The 16,208-nt window shown below is 40.2% G+C and overlaps 1 protein-coding gene and 1 long non-coding RNA gene across 2 annotated transcripts in view; one reads left to right on the top strand and one right to left on the bottom strand.

Moving 5' to 3' along the window:
• The window catches only part of Hsd17b12 (hydroxysteroid 17-beta dehydrogenase 12), a 135,584-nt gene that overhangs the window by 108,969 nt on the left and 10,407 nt on the right, over nt 1-16,208 (top strand). Inside the window, exons 7-8 of the mRNA XM_059260990.1 lie at nt 8,146-8,180; nt 14,751-14,832. Coding sequence (XP_059116973.1) covers nt 8,146-8,180; nt 14,751-14,832 — 117 coding nt within the window. The remainder of the gene's footprint in view (nt 1-8,145; nt 8,181-14,750; nt 14,833-16,208) is intronic.
• LOC131909389 (uncharacterized) lies at nt 2,057-15,750 on the bottom strand. Its single transcript, XR_009378835.1, has 3 exons — nt 15,581-15,750; nt 15,375-15,470; nt 2,057-2,698 (listed from the first exon to the last, which is right to left on the bottom strand). It is a non-coding gene; the product is annotated as an uncharacterized LOC131909389 (long non-coding RNA).

Raw genomic sequence — 16,208 nt, 5'->3', positions numbered from 1 at the left:
TCCAATGCTGTTCTCAGACCCTGTAGGGATTAAATTTAGCCTTGATTTTGTTCCCTGTACAGCAGGTAAGTGGTAGAAGTTCTGCAGAGGTGGCCAGGATGGCAGATAGATCCACTTGAAGAGGAGTCCTACCAGATAGTGTTCTCCTCCAGTTTGAGATGTTCTGTGACTAAAATTTCAGGGAAACCTCGTAAGAACAATGACCTTCACTTCAGAAACAGTGTGATTTAGAGACAAACTTGAGGACATTGAACCCTCCTCTTGTCAAAGAGCTCCTGTTTTGTGCCTGGTGGGATTCCTCCCTAGAATACTGAGAGTTACAAAGGAAATTGTTAAACTGCTATTGATTACTGCCTGGAAATGGGAGTGGAGCCAGAGCTGCAGAGGCAGGCAAGTAGAAGGCTAACTTCCACGGTGGAGTTCTACAGCAGTCCAGAGACAAAGCTGGTCCTACTTGTACCATTGGTTTCCGATTTGATAGCTGGTTTTCCTATCTGCCACTTTTGGGGTTCTCTTCCTATTTCAAGCTCTACTTGTCCTTTGATGGTTGAAATCGTCATTTTAGAAGCCTCAGGAAAAGATAGACACTTCTCTGCTTTCCAGATGAGCACTGTCCACATGAGAGAACCTTAGCTACTCACAGCACCTGCCTGCCTAAGAGAGGCAAAAACATTCCTTCCAGTGCTCCTCCCTGAAGCGCTTACTGGTGTTGGTAAATAAGGTAAAAGCTGGAAACTAAGACTTCCATCCTAACAGAGGGAATATTCTAACCTTCTTAATTACCTGCCTTAGAACAGAGAAGAAAATGCATGGTGGTAAAATTTATGAACACCTCCACTTGAGTAAATGCTGTTGCATTTTGATAGTTACTTTATTGAAGAATAGAAAGGAGCAATCTCAAACAGAGAGTAAAAAGTTACCTGTTTCTTTGTCAAACACTCAGCCAATGTATGACTGGAAATCTTGTCTTCTTAGGGCTGGAGTGCCAGGAATCTCTGTCTCTTCCGGACTGTTAGGCTTGGAGTCACGTGGGCCCACGGCACACTGCATGGCCTCCCTTCACTCTGCAGTGCTTGGTGTGGAGCTGTTTGCACATGAGCATTGGCACCATGTCCAGCTTCTTTCCTGCCTTATGCCAAGCAGTGCACAGCTGATGTTTTTCCTACAAACAGATCAATGCATTTCCAAAATTAAAATTTCTAGTTCTTTAAAGAATCACACCCTACAATGGTGAACAAGTGTCAGTTGAAGTGAATTGTGACAAATTCTTAGGTCAGAGGTTACAGGCAATGGTCTATGGCTAGATATGGCCTACCAGTGTCTTTTAGTTGATTCAGTTTTCAAAAGCAGAAAGCTTCACATTCAGATTTATAGCTTCTCTTGGGGAAACTTTAGAAATCATGGAAACAGACCTCAGGAGCTGCGTAGCAGAGAGAATGTGAGAGGTTATGCCTTGCTTCTCTAGCTCACAGCAGTCTGTGATCCCTGTTGTGTAGTTGGTGCTTCTACATGTCTGAGTGAGAGTTCCCTTCCAGGTAGCTCCATGTCTTCAGGCTACTCGAACTGAGCAGTTGCTTAGTGGACTTGAAGGAGTGGAGTGGCATGGACCAAATCAACTCCTCCGTCTTTGTCCATTTGCAGCTGATGTAACAACAAAACTACCTCTGACTGTGTTGGATATAAAGAGCCAACGTGTGTTTCTCACCGTTTGGGAGTGTGAAAAGTTCAGGCTGAAGGTGCTAATAGTGTCTGAAGAGGGACCCATTTCTCATAGCTGGTGCCTTCTTCCTGTGTCTTGACATGGTGAAGGGGGAAGTAAACAGGTTTCATCAGGTCTCTGTAAGGACATCAGTCTCAATCGGGAAGAGATTGTCCTCATGATATAATTAATCATCTCTCCAAAGTCCTCACCCCTAGTGTGCTGATGAGCTTTTTACTTATGAGCTTTGTGGCGACACAAGCATTCTTGGGATTCTCTGAAACCTAGATAGAACCTTGAGAGGTGGCTGTCTTTTTCAGGTGAGTGCTGTCAAAACTATTGCCTGAACTGCCCATTACTGTCAAAGCCTTGTTAGACACTTTTGAAAGGCTGTTTTCTCCTGCTGTGCCATCATGTCTTCATTGTAGGCCAGTTACCAAAAGTGCCTAGTGCTGTGCCTTGCCCACAATGTAAATGTTTGGGTGAATGGTCAAAGGGTGCAAAGCACCAAAGCATTCATTTTCTCTTTCTTCCATAGATATGCCTCAAGCGGGTAACACAGTATCAGTAGGGAAGCCTCGTATTAGTTTGGAAATCTATGAGAAGAGTTGTATTCCTCAGTCTAATTGTATTTAATGTAGGAATTTGCTAGAAATGTATCCTGATATTCTACTCCCATATAACATTAGGAAATTAATAAATCCTAAGTAGGATGTGTCCTTCAACACTGATTCCCCCACCTAAGGCTTTTCTGGATGAGGCTATTCCAAGTTAATAGAGTCTTACTTATTTTGAATCTAGCTGTTGCTCTGCTACTTAACATTTTCAAATTACTGGTCCACTTAGCCTTTTGGGATGGCAGTAACAGGCTGCCTCAGATACAGTGGAGGCAGAGTATTTCCAGACTTCAGGACGGTACTTCTTCCATGGCTTTCTTCCTCCGAAAATGAAGACACCCTTGTAGACTGATTTTGAGGTTCTCTTTAGCTCATAGTGAACCTAGTTCATAGGAAAATGAAAACATGCAGTGTCTTGAACTTTAGGAATCATTTTCTCCTTTCAATGTCTGTCACTTTTAAGAAGTTGTCACCTTGTTTGGGGGGAAAAAATAATAGAAGTACTTACATACTCAAGTGTTGCACCTTGGGAAACACCGGATGAAACTCTGCTCTTTCTTTTTAATCTTTGTTTAGAATACGTAAATTAGGGCTTTAGGTTTGGCATTGTTAACAAGCAACTCTACGTTCTGGGAAGTTTTTTTTCCCTTTTGTTATATTTTAATGTAGATCAAAGTGGGATTTATTGGACAAGCTCTATTTATGGCCTGGGGCAACATTCCAGACTAAGAGAACTCTGAACTTCCTGAAAGACTTAAGCACCAAGAAAAGGCAAAATCAAGTAATACTTACAGATCTCGGAGTGCTCTAAAAACTGTATCTAATTAAGCTTCCCACCCCCTGTGCAGTAAATACTCTGTTAGTTATACAGGTGAGATTCTAAGAATTTCTAATTAAGCTATGTTCCCACTTCCTCACCTCCATGGAGCTCAAATTATACAGTTTGCCAAAGGATGTGTGTGCTGTGTCATTCTGGTGTGGTTTCCAGTAGAGTTCTCATCTCATTTCTCAAAATGGGAGGGGGAGCATTGTAGAACATTATTGTTAATTCTTTACAGCTACACTATGATTTTTTTTAAAGCTTGCTCTTTATTTCAGTTGAACACTTGTTTTAGATTTTTGTATGTAAGAAACTGTTTTCTTCTAAATTGGACAGGTCCATTTCTCAGTTACCTGAACCCAGACTTGATTGATTTAAGCAGTTTTCTTTGGAGGTATAGTTAGAGCAGAGGTGGACGAAGTGGCCGTGGGAGATGGCCCAGTTTGCTTGTGAAAAGCCTGCACTCATGAAGCTGAGCTTGTATTCTGGGGTGACTTGTTCTACTTCTCTCCCTAGTCACATGTAGTAGTGACACAGATTTTATTAAATCAAGTGTCTTAAGTTAGATTGGTTGATCTTTTTCTTGAGCTAGGACCCTGTTGTGTAACTTGGGCTGGCCTGGAATTTGGTGCAGGCCAGGCTAACTTCAAACTCATGATTGTGACTCAACATCTTGAGTACTGTGATTGAAGGCATGCACAGTGTTGCCTGGCTTCTTTAATATTATTATAATCTTTTCACTAGAGCCTTTGAGCATTATAGGAGTGTGGGAACAAATGACCAAGTACCAGAAGCTACATGATGTAGAAATTTGTATTCTATCAATCTCCATACCAAAGAGTGGGAACACCTAGACAGCCACCTGGGCATGTAGGTTCCTTGTAGCGGCAGGGACTGCTGGTGTGGAAATAAGCAGAGAAATACTCAGGCTTTAGCAGTTTTGTTTTCATTAAAAAAATTTTTTTAAAAGAAATAAGATTGTAAGGACTTTACTAATTATAAAAGCACCACAAGACTGTTGCTAAAAATATTTGAAAGCTATATGAGCACTAAGAAGAAAATAAATCCTGTGTAATCCTGGCCACAGATGGCTACATTTTAATACAACATTTTCAAGGATTTTCTAGGCCAGCCAGTGTACTTTTGAGTTATGTATCTCAACTAAATGATATAATAACAGTGATTGTGATTTTGTATGAGGTAAATGAACTTCATATTTCTTTCCTAGCCAGAATATGCATATCTGTACCACTAAATATTTTACTCTTGAAAATGAGTATGTGGCTTCCTCCTAGGAATTCTAATTTAAGCTGTTATGAAGCCATTCATGTATCTGTGTGCATTAATGTACTGTATGCCACTTATGAAGTGATGCTAGAGCTACATGTGAGACAGTGTATATTAACTTTTTAGACTCTAAAGTGTCTGTCTTATTTTATAGTGTGGATTAGTGAAAACATTACTAAAATGTGTATGTGTAATTATGAAATACTTGTTTTTCCTGCAATCTTTGAAGTTCTCATTGTTGTAAAAGGTCTGTTGTGGTGACTTCTATCTACTTTGGGGAAAACTGTATTAGATACTTTTCTGTGGTGTGATAAACACCATGATCAAGGCAGCATATAGAAGAAGGAATTTATTTGGGCTTATGGTTTCAGAGGAGTAAGAGTCCATTATGGTGGGAAAGTGTGTCATCAAGCTGCAGGCATAGGGCTGGAGCAGCGAATTCTTAGCCTAGGAGTTCACATTTTAAGCCATACCCAGAGCAAACTGGAAATGACATAGTATTTAAGCCCTCAGAGCTGCTTCCTGTGACATGCCTCCTCTGACAAGGCCCTACCGCCTAAGCCTCCTCAAACAGCAGCACCAACCAGGGAGCAAGGGTCCAAATACAGGAGCCTATGGGGGACATTCTCATTCAAACTGCCGCAGAATGGAATTAAAATTGCTTGCTGTGTATTTGTCGAGGCAACCTCAAGTGAAAAGAAAAAAGTCTAGAAGTCACGCTTATTATTACTATGTACCTAATATTCTTAACCACCAAACTCACAATTGTGATAACATCATTTTAGAAATATGTAAAGAGAAACAACAAACTTCCTGGCATAGTAATTATCACCTGCAGATGGTCTGAAATTAGCATATTGAATTAGCTACAGAAACACCATGTGAGCTGTGAAATGGAGTGCAGATGCACAGTGAAATTTTATAACAATACTTGGTATATGGTATAGATACCTATATATTAAGATACTAGTCAATAAATGCAAAGTAAAAACAACTTAAAATGTCCTATGTAAATGTGATGTTAGAGAGAACTTAATGTGAACACAGTAAAGTCTATCTACTTATGTATTGAATATTTTTAAATAATATGTATACATGTGCCCAAGTAAAGAAGGCCTGGAGTTGGATTTGTGACTTCAAATCTGATTGGCAGGAAAGGTAGTATCAGAGCGTTAGTTGGTTTTGTAAAAGCATGAAGTGTTCAAATTAACTTCTGTAGCTTTTCAGTGTTATTGCTGTTTGGCTTTTTTTGTTTGTTTTTAATGAGTTTCCATTTTATAGCACACAGAAGTAAAAAGGAGAAGCTGGTGAACCCTAAGAAGGCCTGTCCCTTTTACCTGTGAGGACTTGTGTCTTTGCTGGTGGGTTCTGTCTGAGTAGTCAGTGCATATTTTTGGCTCTTTAGCAACCAGCCACCCAAAGCGTTGTTATTCTTTTGTGTTGAGTTTCTCAAACTTCTCATCTTAATTTACATTTATAAGGAATATATTTGGTCATGTCAGTACAGATAAGGTCATCGAAAAGGTGTTTAATTAACATGCTATTGATACAATTTTGTAAGTATGATTATATCATGTGAAGTTTCACATTGTCTCTGACAATCTTCTGGATAATTTTTCATTCAGAACAGAAACATGGTATGGCACAAAGGAAAAATAAAGCTTCTGATTTATAGTTCCCCAATATTTCAACCAAAAGTTAAACTCTGGTTGAGCTTGCCTGGTAATTCTTCAGGTTAATTGGTGCCTACAAATCTCATTCATTCCTCCCCGCCCCAACTCCATGTAGGAAAGCTACTACAGGCACCAACCAGCTGCCCTCTGGACTCCACTTAGCTACTGTGCAAGTAACAGGTCTCATTTCCTTAATACATGTGTAAGCACATGCATACATGAGTGTGGACGAATGCACACACACAAACAAGTTAGAACACTTTTAAACTAGTCTCTTTTATCTTTCTCATTTCTGTTTCTGGTGAACTCAGGATTTGGGGGAACTGAATAATAACTTTTGTGAAAGTGCTCGGAGACCTCTTTCTAATATATTAGCTGAGTATTATGGTCCACAATGAAATGTGCTAAATAAAAGCCCCTTTCAGATACTGTTGCTTACCTGTTAGCTCAGTTTGTTAGTGTGGTGCTCATAAAAGGAAACCATCTTTACAATGAGATATTCCACAGCACACCTGTTTTACTTACGTGAGTGTATGACCCTGTGCCACACAGATGCAAACTACATGACACGTCTGATCAGTTGTACATATAGTTTACATCCCTTTATGTTTTCTTCATTTTTAAATCCATTAAACAAGTCTGGAAATTCAATAGTATGCATCCTATTTTCTCACAGTTTGCTTTTGTGCATTCTGTTCCTTCTGGCATTTATTTTTGCCCAGTGAACTCCTATTTATGCTTTTATAACTTAACCAAAACATAATCTATGAAGCACTGCCTGGTTCCTAGCTAGAACTGCTCCTTTTTCTAAGCACCAGTGCCCTCTGTCTGCTCATAGGAGTGTCCTGTTGTGGGTCCTGAGTTCTTCCCACCTACTCTGGTGGCTGCAGATCAAACAGAAGGATGGCTCCTTACTCTATGGTGGTGTTCCTGGCTCTCAGTTGATATGCAGAGAGTATTTTGAGTGTCCTTACTTCCTGAGTTTGATAAAGTCACATCAAGAGTACTTTGTGATTTCAGTTCCTTGGTTCTTAGCTACATAATTATAGAGGTTTCCTAAAACTTTATGAATTCATAAAATTCTTCTGCTTTGAGTATTCAAGTTTTGTTTGTTTGTTTGTTTTGGGTAAATATAAAGAGTTTGTTTGTTTGTTTGTTTTTGTTTTTTTGAGACAGGTTTTCTCTGTATAGTTTTTGGTGCCTGTCCTGGCTCTTACTCTGTAGACTAGGCTGGCCTCAAACTCACAGAGATCTGCCTGGCTCTGCCTCCCAAGTGCTGGGATTAAAGGCATGCACCATTGCCACCCGGCTATAGAGAGTTTTAATTGTCATTATAACCTAATCTTAGAATTATTCCACTTTCCCAAGGAGATCCCAAATGAAATATTTTAAAATACTGGAAGAATTATCCAGAAACTTCTGTATGGTCAGTTGAAATGGATGATCTTGAAATGAGTTACTGTTCTTGGTTCTAAACTATGGTACATATTATGCTTAAGGGTAGCATTTGGGTGCTAAAAGGGTGTGATTGTGGGGGACACTAGTGTCCCTTCAGAGGTCTCTGTTCTGTGCTGTTTATAGAGTCTCTCTCTCACATGTGTGTGTGCGCACATACACACACTTGCAAACACACACACACACACACACACACACACATCTTTATTCCAAGTTGAGAATGTAATAACATGTAATGCATTTAAATCTTCATTTAACATATTAGGACTTCCAAGAAGAGGAACCTAGCTCAAAGTCACACTATCATAAGAAGGGCTAGAATAATGGCCTGAGAGCCTTTGCTGTTTGAAGGTGCCCATGCGAGCCTTACTTTTCAGACAAAGCTAGTCTTAGCCACGTTCACTGAAAACTTTCCCAGTGTGCTCTGCTCATGTACTCCTAGCGCAGTCAAATTCTACGGCGTGTGTAAAATAAGTGTCTCTCTGTGGCGTGGTGAGTGGATCCCGACCCCTTCTCTCCGGTGTGGGTGGGTGTCCTTCACTCTTCTGTTGCCTGTGTCCTCAGCCATCATGAGTGTTTTGTTTTTCCTTGCAGGTGACACGCTTGGTGCTGCCTGGCATGGTAGAAAGGTGAGTCACACGCTCACACACGAACACTGTGGATGCAGAGCTCATTATTATTTATAGGGAGAATCCTTTCTTTGAGCATTTCATTAAAGTGACTAATGAACCTAACTGTGTCTTAGCACCAGGCCAATCACACAGTGGAGCATGAGTCATTGGTGGAGGAGGCCTTTTCACTAGACTTTTTTATTTCCCTCGCTAGGGTTGTGGTGGTTCCTTTAGATCAGGATTAAAAAGCCAGCCTGAGTCACCATCACTAACTCAATTGCCTGCTATTCTGAGGGGGTGTATAGAGTTCCTGGGATATTCCTGGGAATGCCTCCTTAAAGCTGTAGCCACTTCGAGCCTAAATTGGTAGAGTGTCCTGAAGTGAGAGGCATTCCTCTGGTATTTTCATTCTTGCTGGGGGATGGATGCTTGAGGGACTAAAGCATAGTGTGAAGTGACCAGATGTCAGACTTATCAATGTTCCAGTTGGAATTGGGTGCCAGTAGAATACCCTAAATGTCTTCATTTTTGTTGAGAAGTATGTGGTTGCATTTCCACATGTGAGATAGCACTGAGTGTAAAATTTAACTAAACTCTGTTTTTGTCTCAGAAGAATCTAAATGTTGCCTAGGCATTCAAAGAAAACCTGCTGAAAAGAGCTGGATTTGAATGTTGGACCAGTTTGTCATTTTAATTTAGCACTCCATCAAAGCTTTGACAGGGGAGGAATCAAGGATCCACTTCTGTTGAAAGGCCAGCAAGGCTTGCAGTTTATGCATATCAAATCCCTCCATATGTTGTGCCTCATTCTACCTTGTGGGTGGGAAACGCAGCTTAGACGTCCATGTGCTGATCGTGTGCAATGACTGATTAAGACACTGTTTCTTAGCAAAGTTTGTTGTAATTCTGTTTTACGTGTACTGATGTGTATATTCTAATTGCTTTATTTTAGTAAAGTTTCCCTTTAAAGCCTTCAAGCTGATTATTGACTGACAGTGGGGGTATGCTTCCAAAGATAAGACACGAAGACAGAGTAGAATCCAATAAGGATGAAATTTGGTCCACTGTCTTAGCCTGAGTTTTGACATCTGCAAATGGTATTATAAAGCAATGTTTGGATGTTTGGACTTGGAGTAAGGGCTCAGTATTACAGCATTTGCCTAGCATGCCTTGGGTTCCATCTCCAACACCAAAAAAAAAAAAAAAAAAGAAAGAAAGAAAGAAAATCAAAATTGTATGCCATGGTAACGTTATGAAGGAAATTTGAAAGGGTATTGGTGAAAGCTATATAAAGGGAACAATGGTTATGAAGTCATTTCCTGGAGCAGAAAGTACTGGATCCATAGAATGACAAGCCCAGTGCATTGCATGAATTGAAAGTAACTCTACCCTGTTTAGGTCAGCAGAAGATGGGGACTTCGTGAGATGGGTGCCATGAAACACATGATGTAGAGACTCAGGGCCATCTCTAGACCTGGCAGTGCCACTAGTTATAGCTGACACTGCGTATGGAGGAACAGCATGAAGAGGGGAATTCATGGTCATCCAGCAGAGCTTAGCTTGGGGAATCCAGGTGATTTCAGTCCTTGCCTTTCTAGAAATCAAGTTGATTTTAAACTGAGGTTGAGAAATGACCTGGTAGAAAGCCAAGAGGAGCTATGGAAAGCTGGAATCATAGAAGCGGGGATGGTGTTTGTGGTGCTTGCTAAGGACTAGTTAGACATGTGTGTAGAGTTTATTAATCAGTACTTTGTGTTAGAAGAAGGGACATCTATGCCCAGTGGAGTTTCAGGAGTTAATAGGTATATTAGTCAATATTTGCTGACAGCAGTAACAGATTAATGCCTAACTTTATGGCTTATCAGGGTAAAGATATATTTTCCCCTTATTTCTCTACCTAGTTCATCAGGAATCTCGGGCTCCTTCCATTTAGGGGCTCCATCATCAGTCTTTAAGTGTTGTTATTCAATGAGAATACCAATCCTATGGAAACTACCATAGAAATAAGCCACTTGGGGAGGTGTGAAGAGCAGCTAGAATGAAGCACTGTTCTTTAGAAAAAGCCCTTTGTTATTGGTTTCTCTGCCCTCTTCCCTTTCAGTGATTCTATCTCTGGTGTGTGAGATTTTTGCCAAACCTTCTAGAACTATAGCCAACCAACTATTACTAAACAAGTATCAATAATCAGACCAAGGTATTATCACCATGCACATAGAAAGTGCATAATTACATTATCGGGAAACTTGCTCTCTCTACTTCCCTGGAATTATAAACATTGTGTACAGCTGGATCCGAGAGGTGGTTGCCATAACAACCATGGAAAGGCTAAAAATAGCCTCTTTCATATTGTACTGCTTAAGGTGGAATTATGACATGTTATGGTGTTTTAGGGCAGGTAATTATCTTTCATGTGCTAAATGTTTGCAAACTTTCTTCAACAAAGCAATATTTGTATAGTATTAGCATTTGATTGCTGGTTCTAATTGTATGCCTGACCCCATGTTCCACGATTCTTTTCTGACATTGAACTCTGTTTTGATAGTTTCTCTGTGTTCTTAGTAGTCAATTAGAGAACTGTCTACACCAATTTCCATTTTCCATCTAAGCTTAGAAAACTCTTTAATGACCCTGCAAGAGTACACGTCTATCTTCTCTCGTGTTCAGTGGAAATGTAAAGAATTGAGATGGAGTCTGTATTTCACAATGCTGTGTCTGGTTAGCAATCTACACTGACTGACCTTCTGGCTCCTCTCCCTTCTTCCCTGTGTTGCAGGGTGGGGCAATGCTGAGGTTTCCTGAGTCAGGCCAGAATTAGTGACTTCTTTCAAAAGAGACTAGACCTCCACAGCACAGTATTTTTATAGAGTTGAGGACAGGGATGCTACAAGATCCTGGCAGAATACTGAAGTATTTGGAGAACAAAAGCTTGGCAATGTTTTAAATATCCAAGTGACAATTAAATGGAGTCTCCTGGGGGCTGCCCAAGTCTAAGGGAATCCTAGAGAGCATAGCTGTAAAGAAGCTGTAAAAGCAAGCTGCTGAACTTTACAGGACTGGACAAGCCTATGGATTGGCTTCTGAGAGGACTGATAAAGGAGGTGACTGTGGAGATGAAGAGGTGTGTCCTTAAGTGGAGTTGATGGTTCTGCTTTGTTTCTGCAGCGTTTTAGTTCTTTTAGATCCTCAATAATTTGTACTTCCAAGTCACCATCACGTGATGGCTAGCAAGTAAGCAGTGTGATCAATTATGAATATTGAATATTGTATCACAGAAAATGTTGCTTTATTTATTTATCTGATGTCACAGCAAACTAGGAAATGTGTTGAAGTATGGGCAACACAGGTCTTCAGTAATAGAACTTCAGCAGAAGTTCTTAATGTACTGCCATTGTTCCCAAGCCTCCAGAAAATGAGAGATTAACCAGCTTGGCTTATGTTTGTCTCTGTGTGCAATTAAGCGTAGCCTATTTTGCCCTTCTGCTTGATATAACAGAGTTGTCATGAGCCCGGCTGTGCCATGGAAACTGGTTTGACGTCACTAATTCTGCTTAGATGGAGGATTAGAATTAGACGGAGTAGTTGATTGTAAAGATGAGTCCTTTATGTCCCCCAGTCCCAAATGTTCACCCCCATTTCTGCATAAGGAGATACATTATAGAGATTGTGACAGGGCATACCAGTGTTCCATTTGGGAGGTAGATAAAATGAAATAGAATATTTTTTCCTTGGAGGAGAGAGATTTGAATGGTGTTATTGAAGGTCATAGGAAGGTCTTTGATAGACAAATATGCATATTTTCAACAGTGTGACAGATAGGTAGGTGGGGGCTTTCTCAGTTGTCATTTAGATACAGTTACAAGTTGGCTGTGTATTTATTTACTCACATCTAGTGCATTCTCATTTTATATTGTACTTTGACAGTCTTAAATATGTTTTGATGTATTTTGAAATATTAATACTTTGTTTTTTATACAGTACTTGAAATTTTTGACTTAGAAGCTCTACCCACTAGTAATTTTCTTTCTTTTGTCCCTCTCTCCTCTTCTTTTTCTTTCCTCTTTTGGGTTTTTATTTATTTTTAATTTGTATGTTTCCTCCATGTAGGTCTTTATACTACATGTGGCCAGAAAAAAACCACAGAAACTCCCCAGCTCTGGGGTTACAGTAGCTGTGAACTGCCATGTGGGTTCTGGAAACTGAACCCAGGTCTTTGCAATAATGTCCAATGTGCCAAATCATCTCTCCAGCTCCTAGAAATTTTCCATCAGAGTAGAATATTTGAGAAACAAAGATCTTAGTTACCTTAGGAAGTAAATAAGTAAAGGAATGACTGCAACATTGTGACATGTTGGATTGTTGATATTATTTTGTAAAATGGGAAAAGAGCTCTTATTATCTTTAAATGACTTTTCCTCTGTTGAAGTCATAGCATTAAACTTTAACCTTTACCTTCAACTTTCTATATCGATTGTGAGTAACCGAATGAAAACTGTGACTTTTGTTCAGGGTATGCAGCCACCCCAGCTAGCGCTGTTGCAACAGAACAACCTGGCTCTAAGCAGCAGTGGCAGACTGCAGCTTCCGGGACGGCATCGGCTGCATGTGCTTCCGACAGGCTTTCTTTCTCCTTCCACTGGGGGGTTGAGGATAGAGCAGTTCCTGGTTAAAGGTTCATGTGGAGTGATTGTGAGGTTGGAGTTGCTCCTCAGGAAGCATGGTTGTCTGAGTCGCTGCAGCCCTGTGTGTCCACCTCATTGGAAGCCACCCATCCTAAAGGATATGTATTCTACTGTAAACTGATTCCTTGTGGCTTCTTTTACATGGAAACTACACATTTGTCTAAATTGTGCAGTCCAGGCATTTTCAGCATATTCCGAGCTGGACAGCTGTCACCACAGTCTAATCTGAGAATATTTTCAACACTGAAAATGATCATTTGGAAGATGTAGTTCCTGTTCCATTTTTATCAAAGGAACAATCTGATTATAATAAAAGGTTCTTTTGTTCCCCTATCATCAAAGGAATTTCTTATAAGTGTATAAAATGAAATGACTAGGTGTTTATTGCTAATTAATCTTTTTTTTTTAACGTAAAAGGGCTGAGTTCTAACTCCTGATTTAAAAAAAATCTTTTTTTGCCTTACAATATAAGGATAATGTAACTAATACATTAGACACTTCTAACTTAAAACAACCTTAATATCATTCCTAAATTTGAAATTTGATTTTTATCACCGGGATGTTAGTGGGTTTCACTGCTTAGGACAGTGTGCATTGCTAATAAGGACTTGTGGTTTATAAACAACTGACTAGTCTCTGGTGACACATGAAGCAGAGGGCCCAGCCTGCCCTTTGACGGCTGCACTGGCATCTTGCCTAAAGGCTGGCAGATGGAATGGTGACCTTTGGGGATTCTTTATTTCCAGAGTTATGTCTAAAATAACTCATATATGCCATTTAATCATGCTTCCTGTGCTGTTTTACATAAAACGGGTCTAGAATTCCCCTCCCTCCCTGAAATAGTGAAAAAACAGGACTTAGGAATAGAAATCCAGACAGAGAACAGACTATGTAGAAGGGAAGGAAGCTGAGGTGTGAACCAGAGGTGGGTGGGGTGAGATTGCAGGGCTAGAGAAGAGAGGCTGGGCTGAGGTGGAGGTCAGTTGGTAGAGTACTTGCCTGGCATGCATAAGACCCTGTCTTCCATTCTCAGTGTGCCTTTGAGAAGCAGGAATTTGAGAGAACAAGTTGGTAGCTAGTTTTCTTATTTCTAAAGTCATAATTCCACACCTCGATGAACCTTTATATGCTTCTAACAACTGGGGTGTTTACAGTATTGCTTTTCACAAACTGATTTCATTTATTTGTGGAAACAGAAATTCCTGGTAGTTGCTTGACTTAACTTTCAACAGGAAAAAGTTGAACTTTGTCTTTTGGCAAAATAATATAATTAGTAAAATACATAAAGGTAATTTTCAAGTTAGTTCTTTGCCCAAATATTCACAATAACTTAGGGAAGTTATAAAGTTGTCACCCATTGCTGTAAAGGTTTATGAAATACTTGTGCGTGAACAAAAGTGGGCTTTGGTGTCTGGAAGCTCAAGACTTTGTTGAGAGGACAGTGTTTACACATACACAATGGACTGCTGCAGTATGCGGTATGCGAAGCAGAGGTGTCTGTGTGGCTGTGAGTTTGCTTTTCCTCTGCTGGGATTGACTGCAGCGCCTTGCACATGCTAGGCAAGCAGTCTACCGCTGAAATATATCCCCCACTAATAAGTGAGAATGTTTGATGCTGTGGCCACAGAGGACTCCAGAAAGTATAGAGACAACTAAAGGAGACTATCTAGCTGATCCAGTCATGCTTTGGATTACTAAGACTGGGAAGTGAGCTCATCGTAAAGAAGAGCTATTTTTAGTTCATTGAATTATGCTTCATTCACCGGCCAGACATAGCACATGCTCATGAGAGGCAGGGAGACGTGTGTTAGAGCAGCAGCCTTGTTGCTCTGTTTCTCTCTTGACTGTAATTCACAAGCAAATGTGCATATAATTTCCCTCTGTTTATGTGGTGTGTTTTCAATTCTAGATCTAAAGGGGTGATTCTCAACATCTCATCTGCCAGTGGCATGCTCCCGGTTCCACTGTTGACCATCTACTCTGCAACCAAGGTGAAAAGCATGGCAGTAAATTCTGTCAGTATAGGACTAAGGGCTGATTTTTAGTCTGAGCAGTTAACATAGCTTCAGCTTTGTTGAAATGCTATGCTTGGTAGTTTTCCAGTGGATCAAGAAGGACAGGAAGATGCCCCGCATGGGCTTCTGGAATACTACAGATGGATATAGGCTTAAAATTGGAGTACCAGTGTGTCACAGCCACTGATTTTGTTCCCTGGTAGTTGGGTGATTTTAATGAGGACACTTACGCTTTCCATAGAGACCTAGCCTAAGCCAGTCTGCCCAGTTGATAGAACCTGATACTAATGAGTCTAAAGTCAGTGTTGGTGACATGAACAAGTCAGCTTCACACAGCAATGACATGCATCCCGCCAGCACCACACATATACTCAACAGACAAGAAATAGACCAATGGCAGTGTGAATATTCTGCCATGTCATCCAGAATTCATAGAGACTGTCACTCCTAGAGTGTGACAGGAATTTTCCAGAAGTCTATACTGTGTCATCATATAGCATTGTCATTCACTTCCTTACATTACTACTAGGGTAATAATTTAGACTCTTATCTTCTCCTGCCTACAGGCCAATAGCCCCAACTTCAGATACTTCACTGAGGCATGGAAAACATTTCTGAAGGGAAAAGAACAGCCATTTAGTATTCTCCCTTTAGGGGAAAATAAGCAAATCATATACATAATAAGAACTTACAGTATGTCAGAGAAGGAAAACACAAAACATACCTTTTCACTTGAGAAAAATCAGTCATTACTGTCTTCTGAGCCCTGGCACAGCTCCACAGCCCCCTGATCTACCTACTTTCTTCGTGGCTAGAACATACTGTCAACATGTTTACATGACACCTTGTGTTAGAATTCCAGTATCTGGTGTGTTCTCCATAGAGGTAGACTATTGCCAATGGGGACCTTCATGGATTGTCATTAAACTTGGCATTTTAAGCCTGATACTGAGTCCACATTTGAAAAATGGTTTGCACGGTTTACAGATGGGTTTACAGTTGCATTATCAGAAGGCTCTCGCCTTCACATCTCAAATCCTGCTGTGTCACAGGACCCAGCAGCAGAACAGACCTGAACAGAATTCACTCTGGGTCTCTGCTAGAGTGGCAAGTAGAAAGCGGAAGTAAATCCTTTGTTATATAATGGATTTTTTTTCCTTTTGGGGGGAAATAATTTTCTGTGTGTGGGGGAACCTTTTCTAATTAAGTCAAAATTGGTTAAATATTAAATTTGGTAAGATAATGTCATTTATGGTAGAAAAACTTCTTGTGGTTTTAAGGTATTTTTATCTCTTCTGCGTTTGAAGTGAAAGGAATGACTAGAAACAGTAGTATTAAATGGTTAATTTATT

The sequence above is a fragment of the Peromyscus eremicus genome, chromosome 4 (genome assembly GCF_949786415.1).
Source record: "Peromyscus eremicus chromosome 4, PerEre_H2_v1, whole genome shotgun sequence".
In the NCBI taxonomy this organism is placed as follows: domain Eukaryota; kingdom Metazoa; phylum Chordata; class Mammalia; order Rodentia; family Cricetidae; genus Peromyscus; species Peromyscus eremicus.
The sequence above is the reverse complement of the archived record's forward strand: the minus strand, read 5'-3'. Positions and strand labels throughout refer to the sequence as shown.